At 50.1% G+C, this 21,076-nt stretch overlaps 1 protein-coding gene across 1 annotated transcript; it reads left to right on the forward strand.

Annotated features, from left to right (window-relative positions):
* The first annotated feature begins 1,020 nt into the window (after window positions 1-1,020).
* On the forward strand, window positions 1,021-14,702 carry med29 (mediator complex subunit 29). The gene is made up of 4 exons (XM_078533411.1): window positions 1,021-1,319; window positions 6,100-6,158; window positions 8,980-9,064; window positions 12,398-14,702. The coding sequence occupies exons 1-4, from the start codon at window positions 1,053-1,055 to the stop codon at window positions 12,611-12,613; spliced, it is 627 nt and encodes a 208-aa protein (XP_078389537.1). The 5' UTR covers window positions 1,021-1,052; the 3' UTR covers window positions 12,614-14,702.
* The last annotated feature ends 6,374 nt before the right edge of the window (window positions 14,703-21,076 follow it).

Genomic DNA, 21,076 nt, shown 5'->3' on the forward strand with positions numbered 1-21,076 from the left:
AACATGGGCAAAGGCAACCCACTGGCTGCTGGGTGCTAGCTCTTTGTTGTTTCCTTATGGTGTGGCACACCCATGGAAGGCAATGGAGAGGCCACAGCTGGAGTACCGTGTGCAGTTCTGGTCGCCACATTATAGGAAGGATGTGATTGCACTGCAGGGGGTGCAGAGGAGATTCACCAGGATGTTGCCTGGGATGAAACATTTAAGTTATGAAGAGGGGTTGGATAGACTTGGGTTGTTTTCGTTGGAGCAGAGAAGACTGAGGGGTGACCTGATCGAGGTGTACAAGATTATGAGGGGCATGGACAGGGTGGATAGGGAGCAGCTGTTCCCCTTAGTTGAAGGGTCAGTCACAAGGGGACACAAGTTCAAGGTGAGGGGCAGGAGGTTTAGGGGGGGATGTGAGGAAAACCTTTTTTACCCAGAGGGTGGTGAGGGTCTGGAATGCGCTGCCTGGGAGGGTGGTGGAGGCGGGTTGCCTCACATCCTTTAAAAAGTACCGGGATGAGCACTTGGCACCCCATAACATTCAAGGCTATGTGCCAAGTGCTGGTAAATGGGGTTAGGTAGGTAGGACAGGTGTTTCTCACGTGTCGGTGCAGACTCGATGGGCCGAAGGGCCTCTTCTGCACTGTGTGATTGGTGTGGCTAATATGGAAGGCTGGAGAGCAGTGATCTTTGAGAAGGGTTTAACTTATGGCTTGGGATAGAGGCAAGTTGATCCTGCAAGAGACAGCATTTACAACCTTGCATGTTTTCATCTTCTAAATACCAACATTTCACCCTCAAAAATTGCTCAGGTGCCAGTTCTGCCAATACCAAAGATGGCGACCAGAAGGGTTTGCCAGTATCAAAAACGGGGGTGCGCCTGTTTGCCAGTATAAAAGATGGTGGCCCGGTTGGCGCGGCCTCTAGCGCAGGCGCAGTCCTACCAGGCCAACAGTTTGATTGTCGCAGCAGTTAACCAATAGATAATGGTGTTCTTGGCGTCACCCCTCCCTGTGGCCCAATCAGTGCGAGGAGGCGGAGTCGCCTCGTGAGAGTGGGAGAAGATGGCGGCGCCGCTCAACCAGCAACAACAACAACAACAGCAACAACTGGCGGCCCAGGCCCAGGCCCAGGCCCAGGCCCAGACTCAGGTTCAAGTTCAAGTCCAGCAACAGCAGCAGCAGCTCGTCCAGGCCCAGCAGCTGGCCGCAGCTCAGGCCCAGGCCGGTCAGCCGGCGCTGCCACAGCAACAACAACAACAGGCCCAGCAACAGGACGACCCAGTGGCCAAATTCAAACTCCTGATCCCGCAACTGAAAGACTCTCTGCAGGTAACGGCCTGGGAGGGTCAGTGAGACCCATGGCCATCTGGGGTCAAGGGTCAGTGGGACCCATGACCATCTGGGGTCATGGGTCAGTGGGATCCATGACCATCTGGGGTCAAGGGTCAGTGGGACCCATGACCATCTGGGGTCAAGGGTCAGTGGGATCCATGACCATCTGGGGTCAAGGGTCAGTGGGACCCATGACCATCTGGGGTCAAGGGTCACCTGAACCCATGGCCATCTGGGGCCAACAGTCAGTGGTATCCATTGGCTATCTGGGGTCCAGGGTTGGTGGGATCCATGGCCATCTGGGGTCAAGGGTCAGTGGGATCTCAGCATCCTTGGGTCAAATCCATGACCATTCAGGGGTTAAGGGTCTGTCTGACCTGTGGCAGTGGGAGCATCAGTCAGTGGGGGTCCATTGGGAATAGGGATCAAATGTCAGTGAGGCCCCTGATCAATCAGGGTCAGAAGTCAGACTGGTAAAGGAACTGGTTAATTAATTTATTCTTTCATGGGATGTGCATGTCGCTGGCAAGGCCAGTGTTTATTGCCCATCCCTAACTGCCCTTGAGAAGGTGGTGGTGAGCTGCCTTCTTGAACCGCTGCAGTCCATGTGGTGTAGGTACACCCACAGTGCTGTTAGGGAGAGAGTTCCAGGATTTTGACCCAGTGACAGTGAAGGAACGGTGACATATTTCCAAGTCAGGATGGTGAGTAACTTGGAGGGAAACTTGCAGGTGGTGGTGTTCCCATGCATCTGCTGCCCTTGTCCCTCTAGATGGCAGAGGTCATCAATTTGGCAGGTGCTGTCAAAGGAGCCTTGGTGAGTTGCTGCAGTGCATCTTGTTCATGGTACACAATGCTTCCACTGTGCATCAGTGGTGGATGAGGTGCCATTCAAGTGTCGAACTTCTTGAGTGTTGTTGGAGCTGCACTCTTTCAGGCAAGTGGGAAGCATTCTATCATACTCTTAACTTGATGATGATGGATAGGTTTTGCGGAGTCATGAGGTTAGATACTTGGTGCACAGTTCCGAATCTCTGACCCGCCCTTGTAGCTGCAGTATTTATAGGGCTGGTTCATCACGTGCTGATGATCAAGAGTAAGCTGATGAGTAGTAATTGGTGCGTTTGAATTTATCCTGATTATGTGGACAGCACATACCTGGGCAATTTTCCACATAGTCAGGTAGATACTAGTGTTGTAGCTGTACTGGAACAGCTTGGCTAGAGAATAGCTAGTTCTGGAGCACAGCACCACTGCCGGCAAGTTGTCAGGGCTCATAGCCTTTGCAGTATCCAGTGGCCTCAGCCCTTTCTTGATATCATGCAGAGCGAATCAAAGTGGCTGAAGATTGACATCTATGATGTTAGGGATCTCAGGGGGAGGCCAAGATGGATCATCCACTCAGCACTTCTGGCTGAAGATTACTGCAAATGCTTCAGCCTTGTCTTTTTCACTGATTTGCTGGGCTCTCCCATCATTGAGGATGGGGATATTTGTCGAGTCTCCTCCTCCAGTGAGTTGTTTAATTGTCCACCACCATTCACGACTGGATGTGGTAGGACTGCAGAGCTTAGATCTGATCCGTTGGCTGTGGGATCACTTAGCTCTGTCTATCACTTGCTGCTTATGCTGTTTGGCATGCAAGTAGTCCTGTGTTGTAGCTTCACCAGGTTGAGACCTCATTTTTAGGTATGCCTGGTGCTGCTCCTGGCATGCCCTCCTGCACTCTTCGTTGAACCAGGGTTGATCCCCTGGCTTGATGGTAATGGTAAAGTGGGAGATATGCCGGGCCATGAGGCTACAGATTGTGATTGAATACAATTCTGCTGCTGCTGATGGCCCACAGCGCCTCATGGATGCCCAATCTTGAGTTACTAGATCTGTCCTGAACTTATCCCATTTAGCACAGTGGGAGTGCCACACAACACGACGAAGGGTATCCTCAATGCGAAGACAGGACATTGTCTCCACAAGGACTGTGTAGTGGCCACTCCTACCAATCCTGTGATGGACAGGTGCATTTGCAACAGGTAGATTGGTGAGGATGAAGTCAAATAGGTTTTTAACCTCATGTTCATTCTCTCTCCGCCTGCTGCAGTCCCACTCTGGCCGATATAGATTCATAGAGTCATACAGCACAGGCCCTTCGGCCCATCGTGTCCGTGCTAGTCATCAAGCTCCTATCTACTCTAATCCTATTTTCCAGCACTTGGCCCATAGCCCTGTATGCTATGGCATTTCAAGTGTTTATCTAAATACTTCTTAAGTGTTGTGAGGGTTCCTGCCTCTACCACCCCCTCAGGCAGTGAGTTCCAGATTCCAACCACCCTCTGGGTGAAAATTTTTTTCCTCAAATCCCCTTTAAACCTCCTGCCCCCTTACCTTAAACCTATGCCCCCTGGTTACTGACACCTCCACTAACGGGAAAAGTTTCTTCCTATCTACTCTATCTGTGCCCCTCATAATTTTGTATACCTCTATCAGGTCCCCCCCAGCCTTCTCTGCTCCAAGGAAAACAAAAAACTATCCAGTCTCTCTTCTTGGCTGAAACACTCCAGCCCAGGCAACATCCTGGTGAATCTCCTCTGCACCCTCTCCAGTGCAATGACATCCTTCCTATAATGTGGTGACCAGAACTGCACACAGCACTCCAGATGTGGCCTAACTAACATTTTATACAGCTCCATCATAACCTCCCTGCTCTTGTATCTGTTCTTTCGGACTTGGCCAGCTCAGTCAGTACTGGTGTTATCGAGCCACTCTTGGTGATAGGTATTAAAATCCCCTGCCCAGAGTACTTTCTGTGTCCTTGCCACCCTGGGTGCTTTCTCCAAGTGGTGTTCAACATGGAGAAGCACTGATTCAGCAGCTAAGGGAGGGCAATAGGTGGTACTCAGCAGGAGGCTTCCTTGCCCGTGTTTGATCTGATGCCATGAGACTTCATGGGGTCTGGAGCCGATGCTGAGGATTCCCCAGGGCAGCTCCGTCCCCGTTGTATACCACCTCTGCTGGGTCTGTCCTGCCAGTGGGAAAGGACATACCCAGGGATGGTAATGGTATGATTCATTTGTGTTTGACTATGTCAGGCTGTTGCTTGACTAGTTTGTGAGACAGCTCTCCCAATTTTGATACAAGACTCCAGATGTTCAAAAAGAAGACTTCATAGGGTTTACAGGGCCGATGTGTCTTTGTTCTATCTGTTGCCTAGATCAATGCTGGATGGACTGTCTGATTTTAATCTTGACTAGTCTGTGAGACAGCTCTCCTAATTTTGATTAGGTCCGGTTTTAATCTTATTTGACTTTTCTGTCGTGATTTGGTTCAACTGAGCAGCTTGCTAGGCCTGAAAGGAATGAGTGAATCAGACGGGTTTTTACAGCAATCTGGTCACTTTGTAATCCTCATCAGCATCCAGGAGCTTACCATTGACCAGAAAATGAACTGGAACATCCATATAAGTACTGTGGCTCCAAGAGTAAGTCAGAGACTGGGAATTCTGCAGAGAGGAACTCACCTCCTGACTCCCCAAAGCCTGTCCACCATCCACAAGGCTCAAATCAGATGATACTCTCCACTTGCCTGGATGAGTGCAGCTCCTACAACACTCAAGCTTGACACCGTCCAGGACAAAGCAGCCCACTTGTTTGGCACCCCATTCACCACCTTAAACATTCACTCCCTCCACCGCCACCTCACAGTAGCAGCAGTGTGTGTACCATCTACAAGAGGCATGGCAACAACTCAACAAGGCTCTTTTGACAGCACCTTCCAAACCCATGACCTCTACCACCTAGAAGGACAAGGGCAGCAGATACATGGGAACACCACCACCTGCAAGTTCCCCCCAAGCCACACACCGTCCTGACTTGGAAATATATCTGAAGAAGAGCCACATGGACTCGAAATGTTAACTCTGTTTCTCTCTCTACAGATGTTGCCAGACCTGCTGAGTTTTTCCAACATTTTCTGTTTTTATATTAGAACTATATCGCCGTTCCTTCACTGTCGCTGGGTCAAAATCCTGGAATTCCCTCCCTAACGGCACTGTGGGTGTTCCTACACCACATGGACTGCAGTGGTTCAAGAAGGCAGCTCACCACCACCTTCTCAAGGGGCAATTAGGGATGAGTAATAAATGCTGGGTTAGCCAGCGATGCCCACATCCTGTGAATGAATAAATAATTAGAAAAATTTAGAAACAGAAGACTATGGCACAGAAGGGGACTGTCACAAGACTAGCACTTCATTCCAGATTTAGTGAATTAATTGAGTTTAAATTTTCCCAGCTACTCTGGTTGGATTTGAACTGAAGCCTGGGTTGCTGGATCACTAACCCAGTAACATTACCACTATACCACTGTCCCCCACATTGTGCAGTTTTCACTCAAATGATCTTTTGGTGTCATGTTTTCTAATGATTTCATGTTGTAAGTGATTTCCCAATTTAAGGAAATCTAGGCTTTAAAAGTCAGCATACTGACCTAGCTCAGGGTGGGGGCAGTGTTGTCTGTCTCTATGAGCTCTGTGGGCAGCAGTGTCACTGCACAGGGCAGTGGAGCTTTTGTGTGTATCTGTATAAACTTCACTGCAGTGTGAGTGTAGCTTAGCCCCTTGACCTGAAGTGGAAGTGAGTGCCTGAAATTTTCACCTTGGGAGCCAAGCCAAACTTCCTGATTCATTCTGCTTTCACTGTGTTGCTGTGTTATGTAAAAGGCTGTGTATGTGGCTGCTAACGAAATCTGACCATGTCATTGAGAACTTTGCGTTTACTTTCTAGAATCTCATGAGGATTGCAGCCCTGAACTTGTCCCAAAACACAACCATAGACAACGGACAGTGAGTATCATTTTTAATAAAGGAGCAAGGCAGAGGGGCATCTAACAGCTGTTAAAGAGAAACACCTTAGCTGCCTGTCCTCTGTTCTGGTATTGCCTTCTCTTTGTTCCTGTTAAAGTGTGCCTGTGTGGTCCAGGATCATCAGCCTATATGGGGTTGGGTTGACTGGGATTGGTGGGTGGGGAGGTACAGTTGGTTAGTCTGTGAGTTACCCTCCCTGTAAGTGTAGGGCGATAATTATGGTAAACAGTGAGGGGTTTGCACTGTGTAGCAACCAGGCAGCACACAGCAGCCATCTTCCAAATGGGAGATGGAACAGGCTTGAGGGGCTGAATGGCCTCCTCCTGTTCTCATATTCGTATATAGATATGGGATGGAGGGATTGTATTATGAGGAGAGATTGAGGAGACTGAGCCTGTATTCTCTAGAGTTTAATAGAACGAGACATTAAACCTTACAAAATTCTTAAAGGGCTCGACAGGGAAGATGCAGGAAGGATGTTTCTGCTGGCTGGGGGGGGTGGGGTCTAGGAGGAATTTCTTCACTCAGAGGGTGGTGAATCTTTGGAATTCTCTACCCCAGAGGGCTGTGGAAGTGCAGTCATTGAGTAAGTTCAAGACAGAGCTTGATAGATTTCTAAATAGTAAAGATATCAAGGCAATTGGGGATAGTGAGGGAAAATGGCGCTTAAGTAGACGATCAGCCATGATCGAGTTGAATGGCTTAGTAGGCTCAAGGGGCCGAATGGCCTACTCCTGCTCCTATTTCCTGTCTTCCTATGTCCTATGGTCAGAGTTGGCTGCAGGGTTGTTACTGTTAGATCGATCAGTGCTGGTGGTAGGCCCGAGGAGAGGAATTATCAACCTGTCACAACAGGGCTGATTCACCAGCCTTGGTTGACCAGCAGAGACTCAGACATGGAGAACAGCCACTAGGGTGAGGCACAGGTGCCTGTGGAACCAGGACCCCAGCAGAAGTCAGCTTCTTGAGGACAGGAAGGAGTTAACCGCAAGATGAAACCCGCCTGGTGTTGCTGGAAAGGTCAAAGATTATAGAATGAAATCGCAGCCATCCAGCACCTTCCTCTGTGCACCTCACTGAGGTGTTAGTAACTTAGATCAGAGCGCGAGCACAATTCGATTTCCGTCACCCCCTTGGTGCTTTCTTACCAGCTGCTCCTGTGGCACGAACTTTCCACTCAAGATCCCCAGTTTTTGTGAATTTAATCAACTTTGGGCCAGGAGTGTGAAACAATTTCCATTTCAGACACCTGCAGTGACATGAAGCATAGGAACGTAAAAAAACTAGGAGCGGGAGTAGGCCCTTCGAGCCTGCTCCGCCATTCAGTAAGATCATGGCTGATTGTCAACCTTAACTCCACTTTCCTGTCTGCCCTCCGTAACCCTCGACTCTCTTGTAGATCAAAAATCCGCTTAACCAAACTAATCTGTCTTTTTAACCAATTTATTCATTCAGAGGAAGTGGGTGGTGATGGCTAGGCCAGCATTTATTGTCCACTCATAATTGCCCTTAATAAGCTGGTGGTGAGCCGCCTTCTTGAACTGTGGTGTAGGAAGGGATCTGTCTAAATCAGTCTAACTGTAAACTGCCCTCTACACTGTTCCATCAAACGCTTTGAGGGCGGGTAACTAATTCCGCGGTTCTGAGGAAGATGCTGTGCCTTGGAAAATTGTCCCTCTAAGGGGCATGGAATCAGAGCCTGTGGGGGACCCCTGGTGTGGAGAGTTACTCAGAGCTTGGTGGGAACCCTGGTGTGGAGAGTTACGCCTGGCCAGTGGGGAACTCTGACGTAGTTACTGAGAGCCTGTGGTGAACCCTGGTCTAGAGAGCTACTCAGAGCTTGTGGGGACCCTGGTATAGAGAGTTACTCAGGGCCTATGGGAAACGCTGGTGTAGTCAGTTACGCAGAGCCTGTGGGGAATCTAGGTGTAGAGTTACTTAGTGCCTGTGGGGAACCCTGGTACACTAGAGTTACTCAGGGCCAGTGGGCACCATGGTGCAGAGAATTACTCTGGCCCTGGTGGATACAGTTACTCAGGTATTGTGGGGAACCCTGGTATAGTTACGCAGTGTCTGTGGTGAACCCTGGTATAGTTACGCAGTGTCTGTGGTGAACCCTGGTATAGTTACGCAGTGTCTGTGGTGAGCCCTGGTATAGTTACGCAGTGTCTGTGGTGAACCCTGGTATAGTTACGCAGTGTCTGTGGTGAACCCTGGTATAGTTACGCAGTGTCTGTGGTGAGCCCTGGTATAGTTACGCAGTGTCTGTGGTGAACCCTGGTATAGTTACGCAGTGTCTGTGGTGAACCCTGGTATAGTTACGCAGTGTCTGTGGTGAGCCCTGGTATAGTTACGCAGTGTCTGTGGTGAACCCTGGTATAGTTACGCAGTGTCTGTGGTGAGCCCTGGTGTAGCTACGCAGAACCTGTGGGGAATCCTGGTGTAGAGATTTGTTCAGGGCCTTTGGGGCACCCTGGTGTAGAGAATTACCTGGGGCCTGTGTGGAACCTGGTCTACTAGAGTTACTCAGAGCCTGTGGGGAACTCTAGTGGCGAGAGTTGCTCAGGGCTGTGGGGAACTCTGGTATAGGGTTACTCAGCGTCTGTGGGGAACCCTGGTGTGGAGGGTTGGTTTTGATGCGTTTTGTCGATTGTGAGTGGGGAAATGCTGCCACCAAGTGGATATACCAAGAACACACACAGGCTAGAGTTCATTTGTAACATTCCCAGTGGGGCAGAATAAAGGTAGAAATGGGTGGAATAAATTCATTCATTAACTGTCATTATCCTTTATCCTCCAGGAAGAGCAATGACACAGCACTGCAGCGGTTTGATAAAAGTTTAGAGGAGTTTTACGCCCTCTGTGATCAGGTGGAGTTGTGCCTGGTGAGTATGACTAAATTTAAAATCGGCCACTGACCAGACTGTGCTTATCTGAATGGTTCACCAGGTTTTCTGCTCTCCCTGACTCCTGTATCAGTCTCCCTGTTAGCTCATCCCCATTTTTACGGACCGAGATGGGAGGAGCGTGCAGTGAATTCTAGTCCCACTTCTCCACAGGTTGTAACAATAGTTTAAATGTTTAATTCACCCACCAAACTAGTCAGTTCTTTACCTTTGATACTGTTATTCGCAGCCTAAAAAGACTCTAACCACTCTAACTTCTTCAAGTAAACACAAAAAAATTGGTTTATTACAAAACAAACTACTTTTTAAAAACACACGTTAATAAGCTGGTTAACATACAAATTGTAGTTTAGAAGCGTAACGATTTTTCCCTTTTTAAAAAAAGGATCTTCAAACCCCGTTACACTCACACACCAACACGGAACAGGACAAATCAAACACACTGCCCTGCAGTTGCTGGAGCATGGGAAAGTTTCCTTTAAAAGGATAAAATTTGAAGAGATCTCGACACTGCTGATATAACAGAATTCTGGTTGCAACAGTTCTGGAAGTTCCTTCAAACGCATTTTCTGGTTAAACCGTCCTTGGTGAATCTGACTTATCACGACTTTGCGAACCCTCTAAAGACATGAGTTATTGCGAGGAGATATTTCTGAGGAAGGCTTAACACAAAGGTGGAGCGGAGAGAGACAAAGTCAGAGTCTTTTCCTTGCAGCCTGCGTCTAAGGCGGACACAGTCACTCAGACAGAGATTTTAAAGACCAAGATGTTCAAAGAATACTCCTCTTAGGCCGGGTGTTTTTAGCCAATCAGCATGAGTCTTTAGCCTGGCAGCAGCAGTTCTTTGTTAACTTAGATATACCAAGTATCTCTTTCCTCTCCAGGTATTCTTGGCTGGACATTTACCTTGTCTCGTGGTTTCTTGAAGAATGGCAATAATCACAGCCCCGAATTAATATCGCAAACTTTTAAAAATAGCTCAGGAGGAAGAATGTCCAGAATTCAATGTCCTTCAAATTTTTTAACAGCACTTCCTCACACCATGTCCGTCATATACGTTCCCTTGTTCTCCCACCTGAGTCTCACTCTATCACCCCAGCTCCTGGTGATTGCATTTGGAAACTGTAGCTATAAAGTGGACCAGCAGCCGCCCCACAGAGTGTGAGTGCCGTCCACCAAAGGGTGTCAGCCTCAGAGTTTTCTTTTATTCTTTCATGGGATGTGGGCTCCAGCATTTACTGCCCATCCCTAATTGCCCTTGCGAAGGTGGTGGTGAGCTGCCTTCTTGAACCGCTGCAGTCCGGTTGGCAGATGATGGAAAAATTGGTTGTGTGGTTGATAGTGAGGAAGAAAGCTGCAGACTGCTGCACATGGGCTTAAAGGGGGTAAATAGAATTTAGTGAAGAGAATTGTGAGGTCATGCATTTCTGGAGGGTAGAATGGGTAAGGGAGGACACAAGAAATGTGTACTGAGATTCAGATACTGAGAAATGTAGAGGAACAGAGAGCCCTTGGAGTGCATGTCCACAGATCCCTAAAGGTAGTAGGGCACAAGTTTGTACAGGATTATACAATGCAGAAACCGGCCATTTGGCCCAACCAGTCCCATGCTGGCCTTTATGCTCCACTCGAGCCTCCTCCCATCTTTCCTCATCTAAATCCACCATCGTAAGTTTGTCTAGCTTCCCCTTACTTACATCTATACTATTTGCTTCAACTTATCCTGTTATAAAAGTTTCACCTTCTCACCACTCCCTGTGTAAAGAAGTTTCTCCTGAATTCCCTATTGGGTTTCTTATATTGACAGCCTCTAGTTATGCTGTTCCCCACAAGAGGAAACATTCCTGCTGTTTCCGCTCTGTCAAAACCTTTCACAATTTTAAAGACCTAGATTAGGCCTTTTTCCAAGAGAGTTAGGTATGGGATACTTTCCTTTATTAGCTGATACATAGAGTATAAGAGCAGGGAGGGTATGCCAGAATGAATTGTGTACAGCACTAGTCATTAGACCACAGCTGGAGTACCGCATTCAGTTTTGGTCACCACATTTACAGGAAGGATGTGATCACATTCGGGAGGATACAAGAGCAGATTTAGGAGAATGTTGCCAGAACTGGAGAATTTGAGCTCTGAGGAAAGGTTGGATAGGCTGGGGTTGTTTGCTTTGGAGCAGAGGAGGCTGAGGGGAGCTTTAATTGAGGTGTATAAGATCAGGAAGGGCCGATTATAGAGCGGGTAGGATGGATCTATTTCCCTGAGCAGAAAAGTCAATAACCAGGGGACATAGATTTAAATTGGTCGAAGGATTAGAGGGGAGTTGAGGAGAAACGTTTTCACCCAGAGGGTGGTGGTGATTTGGAATTCACTGTCTGACAGGATGGGAGATGCAGAAACTGAGGGGGTGGGGGTGGTGGGTGGTTATCAGCAGGAGGTGAATTTCCTTGCTCATGTTTGACCTGATGCCATGAGATTATATCCCACTGTGCTGCCACCTCTGGTGGGTCTGTTCTGCCAGTGGTGACATGGACATACCCAGGGATAGTGATGGTGGTATCTGGGACATTGCCTTCGGTGAGTATGACTGTGTCTGGCTGTTGCTTGACTAGCCTGTGGGACAGCTCTCTCCACTTTGGCACAAGCCCAGATATTAATAAGGAGGGCTTTGCCGGTTCAAAGGGTTGGGTGTGCCATTGTTGTTTCTACTGCATAGGTCAGTGCTGGGTGGTCTGTCCAGTTTCATTCCTTTTGTAGCGGTTTTGTACAACTGAGTGGCTTACTAGGCCATTTAAGAGTCACATGTAGGCCAGACAAGGTAAGGACAGCAGATTTCCTTCCCTAAAGGGTATTTGTGAACCAGATGGGTTTTAATGACAATTGACAATGGTTTCATGGTCACCATCACCAAGACTAACTTTTAGTTCTGGATTTTTACCAATTAATTGATTCCACTAGCTGCCATGGTGGGATTCGAACCCTTGTCTCCAGAGCATTAACTTGGGCCTCTGGATTACTTGTCCAGTGACGTAATCACTGCGCCACTGCCTTCCTCCAAAGAACTTGAGCCTGGAACCTTCTAACTCAGAGGTGAGAGTATTCCCACTGAGTTAAGGCATATATAGGGTCGGGGAGATGAAGAATCAGCCATGTTTCCTACTGCCCTCTCCAATGACCGCTGCTGCCCAGTGGGTATGCAGACAGGGATTGGACTCAGCTGCAGTGCCCTCCAGGTGGATTAGCTTGAGTGTGGGATGTGGGTGTGTGCGTGTTTGGTCTCTCTTCCTTTTGATGGTGACTGTACCCCTTCCTTTGCAGAGACTGGCTTTCGAATGTCTTTCCCAGAGCATCGACAGTTGCAAACACTCGCCCAACCTGGTTCCCACGGCAACCAAGCCAGACACCGTGCAGACAGAGAGCCAGTCGTACACCCAGTACCTCAGTATGATCAAGTCGCAGATCTCCTGTGCCAAGGACATTCATAATGCCCTCCTGGAATGCTCCAAGAGGATTGCCAGCAAGGGGCAGATCTGAGTGGCTCCGGGACGTCTTCAATCCCATTCAGGCATTTTTCCTTGAATGTACAATCCCAGGACTCCAGGCTCAAGCTGTCACAGCGTCTCCCGTCTCCTGGTGGATACAGACATGGTCACTCTGGGGCGGGGCGGGGGGGTGGTGGTTGGTGTGGGTGGGAGGGGTGTGAGGTGGGACTAATGTCAAGCCCTGCTTAACCTCCTGCCTGTTCAGTGTACATATTCTCCAAACATTTCCCCTCCTTTTCTGTGTCCGACACTGTCTCTGTCCCTGTTTGTTGGGGGTGGGGTGCTGGGCTGATATTAGGATTAGGAGCATTTTACAATAAAGGGTGATTGTGTCACCTGCGTTCCATCTAGCATGCGAGTGTAAAACATTCATCTCCTTGAACAGGCTCAACCTGTCCTCTAACTGTACATTAAGCAGCATGTTCTGAATCAGGGAACTGCAGCTCCTGAAGCATTAGCACCAAGGGAGACCTGCACCTTGATAGGTGTACGTTGGACTGAGCGAGGAGGGCACCAGCGAGAGGGTCAGGGCCGAAACTAAATGAAGTTCAACTCAATTTTCATCCTTCCCTGAAAGAAGGGCTGGGAACACAGGCCATTCAGCCCCTTGAGTTTGTTCTGTCATTCAGTTCAATCATGGCCAACCTGTACCTTAACTCCATTTGATTTGTAACCCTTCTTAACCTAGCTGGATAAAAACCTGTCGATCTCAGCCTTGAATGTGCTGATTGACCCCCAACATACACAGCCTTTTGGGGGATTAAGTTCTAGATTTCCACCCCCTTTATTCGAAAGTGCTTCCTTATTTTGCCCCTGCACAGCCTTACTCTAATTTTGAGATTTATACCCCATCACCAGAGGAAATAGTTCCTCTCTCTCGACCGTACTAAATTATTTTATAATTTCAAAAACCTCGATTAAATCGCCGCTCAGCTTCTTAAACTCAAGGGAACACAAGTGTGGTTTATGTAACACGTCCTTGTGGTTTAACCCTTTCAGCCTGGCATCCATTCTGATGCCCTTGACTCTTGCTGGGGTCCAGCTATCTATCGGGTGCCTTGCTTGGGATGCAGAGGCTGATGTGTGCGGTGCAGCTCGCCCTACTGGACCATTGCACGCACCCGTTCCCACTCTGCAGATGTTTTCCTGGCCCCCCAATGTTTAACTCCCGACGTATAACAACTGTAAATATCCCCTGCTGCTGTGAAATTGTGCAGCAAGCGTGAGGAACCCAGCAGCGTGCACGATGGGGGCTCCAGAGTTAATCCTCAATCTGCTGTTGAGGTCTGCTCAGGAACCGATGCCTGATTCCCTCCCAGCTCCGGTGCAGTAGGGACCAAATCTCCGCTGAAGTAAGAGCCAGTTTAACTCGGTCTCGGTTCAGTCAGTGCGTGGTGCAGGAGTGCGTGGTGCAGGAGTGCGTGGTGCAGGAGTGCGTGGTGCAGGAGTGCGTGGTGCAGGAGTGCGTGGTGCAGGAGTGCGTGGTGCAGGAGTGCGTGGTGCAGGAGTGCGTGGTGCAGGAGTGCGTGGTGCAGGAGTGCGTGGTGCAGGAGTGCGTGGTGCAGGAGTGCGTGGTGCAGGAGTGCGTGGTGCAGGAGTGCGTGGTGCAGGAGTGCGTGGTGCAGGAGTGCGTGGTGCAGGAGTGCGTGGTGCAGGAGTGCGTGGTGCAGGAGTGCGTGGTGCAGGAGTGCGTGGTGCAGGAGTGCGTGGTGCAGGAGTGCGTGGTGCAGGAGTGCGTGGTGCAGGAGTGCGTGGTGCAGGAGTGCGTGGTGCAGGAGTGCGTGGTGCAGGAGTGCGTGGTGCAGGAGTGCGTGGTGCAGGAGTGCGTGGTGCAGGAGTGCGTGGTGCAGGAGTGCGTGGTGCAGGAGTGCGTGGTGCAGGAGTGCGTGGTGCAGGAGTGCGTGGTGCAGGAGTGCGTGGTGCAGGAGTGCGTGGTGCAGGAGTGCGTGGTGCAGGAGTGCGTGGTGCAGGAGTGCGTGGTGCAGGAGTGCGTGGTGCAGGAGTGCGTGGTGCAGGAGTGCGTGGTGCAGGAGTGCGTGGTGCAGGAGTGCGTGGTGCAGGAGTGCGTGGTGCAGGAGTGCGTGGTGCAGGAGTGCGTGGTGCAGGAGTGCGTGGTGCAGGAGTGCGTGGTGCAGGAGTGCGTGGTGCAGGAGTGCGTGGTGCAGGAGTGCGTGGTGCAGGAGTGCGTGGTGCAGGAGTGCGTGGTGCAGGAGTGCGTGGTGCAGGAGTGCGTGGTGCAGGAGTGCGTGGTGCAGGAGTGCGTGGTGCAGGAGTGCGTGGTGCAGGAGTGCGTGGTGCAGGAGTGCGTGGTGCAGGAGTGCGTGGTGCAGGAGTGCGTGGTGCAGGAGTGCGTGGTGCAGGAGTGCGTGGTGCAGGAGTGCGTGGTGCAGGAGTGCGTGGTGCAGGAGTGCGTGGTGCAGGAGTGCGTGGTGCAGGAGTGCGTGGTGCAGGAGTGCGTGGTGCAGGAGTGCGTGGTGCAGGAGTGCGTGGTGCAGGAGTGCGTGGTGCAGGAGTGCGTGGTGCAGGAGTGCGTGGTGCAGGAGTGCGTGGTGCAGGAGTGCGTGGTGCAGGAGTGCGTGGTGCAGGAGTGCGTGGTGCAGGAGTGCGTGGTGCAGGAGTGCGTGGTGCAGGAGTGCGTGGTGCAGGAGTGCGTGGTGCAGGAGTGCGTGGTGCAGGAGTGGCTCTGCATTAATTTATCCAGTTCTTCAGACTAAATATCCAGATAATGTGAGCATTTCTACAAAGTGGTTTGTTTACACATGTAGCTTTTTAGCCCTGGTGGCATCTTGTACAGTTTACTCATTACAAACACTTCACATAATAAAGGATAGTTCAAAAAAAAGTATAAGGTCACAATAATGGCTACTGAATGGAGTGATTTAAATGGTTCAGTTGAGTCTCTCTTATATTCTCTCTCTTGCAATCACTCAGTTTCCCTTCCTGGCCCTCTTACTAACCAATATTGTAAATGGTTCCCTCACCATGGGTACCACCCTCTTGCTCAAAGAAAATTTATCCTTTTACTCCTTTGTCTTTGTGAATTATTGCCCCAACTCCAACCTCCCTTTCCTTCTCAAAATGCTTCAGCAGCCTTCTATACCTGTGCCCATCTTACCTGCAACTCCATTTTTGAACCTCAATGACCTAATGAAGGAACAGCGATATATTTTCAACTATATTTTTCACACACCATTCTGATTTGGAACTATATCGCCGTTCCTTCAGTGTCACTGGGTCAAATTCCTGAAACTCCTAACAGCACTGTGGGTGTTCCTACACCACATGATCTTGCAACAGTTCAGGAAGGCAGCTCACCACCACCACCTCAAGGCCGATTGGGATGGGCAATAAATGCTGGCCCAGCCAGCGACGTCCACACACCATGAATGAATTTAAAAAGAAAATGCCAGAATGGTGTGTGGCTTGGAAGGGAACTTGCAGGTGGTGGTGTTCTCAAGCGTCTGCTGCCCTTGTCCTTTTAGGTGGTAGAGATTGCGGCTTTGGAAGGTGCTGTTGAAGGAACCTTGGTGAGTTACTGCAGTGCTTCTTGTAGATTGTACACACTGCTGCTACTGTGCATTGGTGGTGGAGCGAGTGAATGTTTAAAGTGGTAGATGCAGTGCCAGTCAAGCAGGCTGCTTTCTCCTGGGTAGTGTAGAGCTTCTTGAGTGTTGTTGGGAGCTGTACTCATCCAGACACTGCTATCGAGCGGCACTTATTCTCCAATAATCTGCTCACCGATTCTCAGTGTCACTATGGCCACTTTGCTCCAGACCTCATTACAGTGGAGAGTATTCCATCATACCCTTGACTTGTACCTTGTAGATGGTGAACATGCTTTGGGGAGTCAATTGCACACTGCAGAATTCCCAGTCTCTGACCTATACTTGGAGCTACAGTATTTATGTGGCAGGTACAGTTGTTTCTGGTTGATGGTGACTCCCAGGATGTTGATGGTGGAGGATTCGATGATGGTAATGCTATTGAATATTTAGACTCTCTCTTGTTGGAGATGGTCATTGCCTGGCACATGTGTTACATGAATGTTACTTGTCACTTATCAACCCAAGCCTGAATGTTGTCTAGATCTTGCTGCATCCGAGCACAGACTGCTTTATCAAGCAGCGGAGGTGGTTGGGCTAGGACACTGCCCTGAGGAACTCCTAAAGCAATGTCCTGGATTGAGATAATTGGCCTCCAGCAACCACAGCCATCTTCCTTTGTGCTCAGTATGACTGCAGCCAGTGGAGAGTTTTCCCCCTGATTCCCGTTGACTTCAATTTTACTCGGGCTCCTTGATACCACACTTGGTCCTTGCTGTCAAGGGCAGTCACTCTCACCTCACCTCTGGTGTTCAGCTGTCTTGTTAATGTTTAGACCAGGGCTGTAATGAGATCAGGAGTAGAGTGTCCCTGGCAGAACCCAAACTGAGCATCAGTGGGCAGGTTATTGGTGAATAAGTGCCACTTGATAGCACTGTCGATGACACCTTCCATCACTTTGCTGATGATCGAGAGTAGACTGATGGGGCGGTAATTGGCTTGATTGGGTTTGTTCTGCTTTTTATGTACAGGACAAAGCTGGCAAATTTCCACATTGTTGGGTAGATGCCAGTGTTCTAGCTGTACTGGAATAACTTGGCTAGGGGCATGACAAGTTTTGAAGCACAGGTCTTCAGTACTATTGCCGGAATATTGTCAGGGCCCATAGCCTTTGCAGTATCCAGTGCCTTCAGCATTTTCTTGATATCACGTAGAGTAAATCTAATTGGCTGAAGACTGGCATTTGTGACGCTGGGGACCTCAAGGGGAGGCTGAGATGGATCATCTACTCGACACCTCTGGCCGAAGATTGTTGCAAATGCTTCAGCCTTGTTCTATGCACTAATGTGTTGGGCTCCACCATCATTGAGGATGGGGATGTGTTTGGAGCCCCCTCCTCCCATTACTGTTTAATTGTCCAGCACCATTCACAACTGGAAATGACAGGACTACAGAGCTTTGATTTGATACATTAGTTGTGGGATTGCTTAGCTCTGTCTATAGCATCTTGCTTCCACTGTTTAGCATGTATGTAGTCCTGTGTTGTAGCTTCAGTACATTTCTATGTACACCTTATGCTAATGCTGAGATGTCCATGTCTCTGTATCTGTATGTACATGTGTGTGCATGCGCGACTATGTTGAGAGTTGTATTCCATGAGCATTGTATTGGAGTGCAGCCAGGGCCCTATAGGCCCAATGATAGTGCAGCACTGAAGTGATTGACCCCACTGTGAATGCTGCTGGGTTCCAGGCATTGCATAATTCAGTGAGTCAGATTGGAACAGTGTTCAGACTGCGCAGTACAGCCTGTTCCTCATGTGTGGAACATCTGGAACAGACCCAGCCTGGGGCTAAACGTTAAAAAAAGGTACAAAACACCCAGTGCTGAAAGCATCTAGAACTAGCTGTCCCAGGAATGCACGTTTACTTACTCATCATCAGTCCCAATATTCTGTTGTAGGATCTCTGACTATGAATGGAAATTTCCCAAACTGTAAGGGGCTTGATGTGGAAAATAACTGAACTCAACCTTGGTTTCATTGTTTGCTCACTATCTCTCACTGCAGTACAGATTGTTCTAATACCAGGCACTGTCTCTCACTGGGGTACAGACTGTTCTAGTACCAGGCACTATCTCTCACTGGGGTACAGATTGTTCTAATACCAGGCACTGTCTCTCACTGGGGTACAGACTGTTCTAGTACCAGGCACTGTCTCTCACTGGGGTACAGACTGTTCTAGTACCAGGCACTATCTCTCACTGGGGTACAGATTGTTCTAATACCAGGCACTGTCTCTCACTGGGGTACAGACTGTTCTAGTACCAGGCACTATCTCTCACTGGGGTACAGATTGTTCTAATACCAGGCACTGTCTCTCACTGGGGTACAGACTGTTCTAGTACCAGGCACTGTCTCTCACTGGGGTACAGACTGTTCTAGTACCAGGCACTATCTCTCACTGGGGTACAGACTGTTCTAGTACCAGGCTCTGCCTTTCATTGGGGTACAGACTGTTCTAGTGCCAGGCACTGTCTCTCACTGGGGTACAGATTGTTCTAGTGCCAGGCACTGTGTCTCACTGGGGTACAGACTGTTCTAGTGCCAGGCACTGTCTCTCACTGGGGTACAGACTGTTCTAGTGCCAGGCACTGTCTCTCACTGGGGTACAGACTGTTCTAGTGCCAGGCACTGTCTCTCACTGGGGTACAGACTGTTCTAGTGCCAGGCACTGTGTCTCACTGGGGTACAGACTGTTCTAGTGCCAGGCACTGTGTCTCACTGGGGCACAGACTGTTCTAGTACCAGGCTCTGCCTTTCATTGGGGTACAGACTGTCCTACTGCCAGGCTCTGCCTTTCATTGGGCTACAGACAGTATCAGTGTCAAGCACTGTCTCTCACTGTGGTACAGACTGTATCAGTGCCAGACACTGTCTCTCAGTGGGATACAGGCTGGGTCAGTGCTAGGCACTGTCTCTCACTGGAGTGCAGACTGTGTCAGTGCCAGGCACTGTCGCTCACTGCAGTGCAGTTGTGTCAGTACCAGGTGCGATATCTCACGGGCACAGGCTGTGTCAGTGCTGGGCACTGTGTCTCGCTGAGGTAGAGACTGAGTCAGTGCCAGGCACTGTCTCTCACTGGGGTACAGACTGTGTCAGTGCCGGGCACTGTGTCTCGCTGGGGTACAGACTGTGTCAGTGCCGGGCACTGTCTCTCAGTGAGGTACAGACTGTGTCAGTGCCGGGCACTGTCTCTCACTGTGGTACAGACTGTGTCAGTGCCGGGCACTGTCTCTCACTGTGGTACAGACTGTGTCAGTGCCGGGCACTGTCTCTCACTGGGGTACAGACTGTGTCAGTGCCGGGCACTGTCTCTCACTGTGGTACAGACTTTGTCAGTGCCGGGCACTGTCTCTCACTGGGGTACAGACTGTGTCAGTGCCGGGCACTGTCTCTCACTGTGGTACAGTCTGTGTCAGTGCCAGGCACTGTCTCTCACTGTGGTACAGACTGTGTCATTGCCGGGTACTGTCTCTCACTGGGGTACAGTCTGTGTCAGTGCCGGGCACTGTCTCTCACTGGAGTACAGACTGTGTCAGTGCCGGGCACTGTCTCTCACTGGGGTACAGACTGTGTCAGTGCCGGGCACTGTCTCTCACTGGGGTACAGTCTGTGTCAGTGCCGGGCACTGTCTGTCACTGTGGTACAGTCTGTGTCAGTGCCAGGCACTGTCTCTCACTGTGGTACAGACTGTGTCAGTGCCGGGCACTGTCTCTCACTGGGGTACAGACTGTGTCAGTGCCAGGCACTGTCTCTCACTGGGGTACAGACTTTGTCAGTGCCAGGCACTGTCTCTCACTGTGGTACAGACTGTGTCAGTGCCGGGCACTGTCTCTCACTGGGGTACAGACTTTGTCAGTGCCAGGCACTGTCTCTCACTGTGGTACAGACTGTGTCAGTGCCGGGCACTGTCTCTCACTGGAGTACAGACTGTGTCAGTGCCGGGCACTGTCTCTCACTGGGGTACAGACTGTGTCAGTGCCGGGCACTGTCATTCACTGGAGTACAGACTGTGTCAGTGCCGGGCACTGTCTCTCACTGTGGTACAGACTGTGTCAGTGCCGGGCACTGTCTCTCACTGGAGTACAGACTGTGTCAGTGCTGGGCACTGTCTCTCACTGTGGTACAGACTGTGTCAGTGCCGGGCACTGTCTCTCACTGTGGTACAGACTGTGTCAGTGCCGGGCACTGTCTCTCACTGGAGTATAGACTGTGTCAGTGCCGGGCACTGTCTCAGTGAGGTACAGTCTGTGTCAGTGCCGGGCACTGTCTCTCACTGTGGTACAGACTGTTGTCAGTGCCGGGCACTGTCTCTCACTGGGGTACAGCCTGTGTCAGTGCCGGGCACTGTCTCTCACTGGGGTACAGCCTGTGTCAGTGCCGGGCACTGTCTCTCACTGTGGTACAGACTGTGTCAGTGCCGGGCACTGTCTCTCACTGGAGTACAGACTGTGTCAGTGCCGGGCACTGTCTCTCACTGTGGTACAGACTGTGTCAGTGCCGGGCACTGTCTCTCACTGTGGTACAGACTGCGTCAGTGCCGGGCACTGTCTCTCACTGTGGTACAGACTGCGTCAGTGCCGGGCACTGTCTCTCACTGGGGTACAGTCTGTGTCAGTGCTGGGCACTGTCTCTCACTGTGGTACAGACTGTGTCAGTGCCGGGCACAGGCTCTGTTAATACCAGCAGTGATTTTCACTCGGATACAAACTTGAGTCTCCGGGGCAGACAGCAGTTCTGAACTCTACCCTCACAAACTAGGCCATGCAAAGTATTTCTCTGAAACATCCAAGAAAATGAAATGGTGAGTCTCCACAGCTAAATGATCAACAGTTTCGGTGGAATCAATGTG

Source organism: Cetorhinus maximus, chromosome 32, assembly GCF_964194155.1.
Source record: "Cetorhinus maximus chromosome 32, sCetMax3.hap1.1, whole genome shotgun sequence".
Lineage (NCBI taxonomy): Eukaryota > Metazoa > Chordata > Chondrichthyes > Lamniformes > Cetorhinidae > Cetorhinus > Cetorhinus maximus.

Coding starts and splice junctions, on each gene's coding strand:
- med29 (XM_078533411.1), top strand. CDS start 1,053: ATGGCGGCGCCGCTCAACCAGCAACAACAACAACAACAGCAACAACTG. Junction 1,320..6,099: donor AACTGAAAGACTCTCTGCAG/GTAACGGCCTGG, acceptor TTTACTTTCTAG/AATCTCATGAGGATTGCAGC. Junction 6,159..8,979: donor ACAACCATAGACAACGGACA/GTGAGTATCATT, acceptor TTTATCCTCCAG/GAAGAGCAATGACACAGCAC.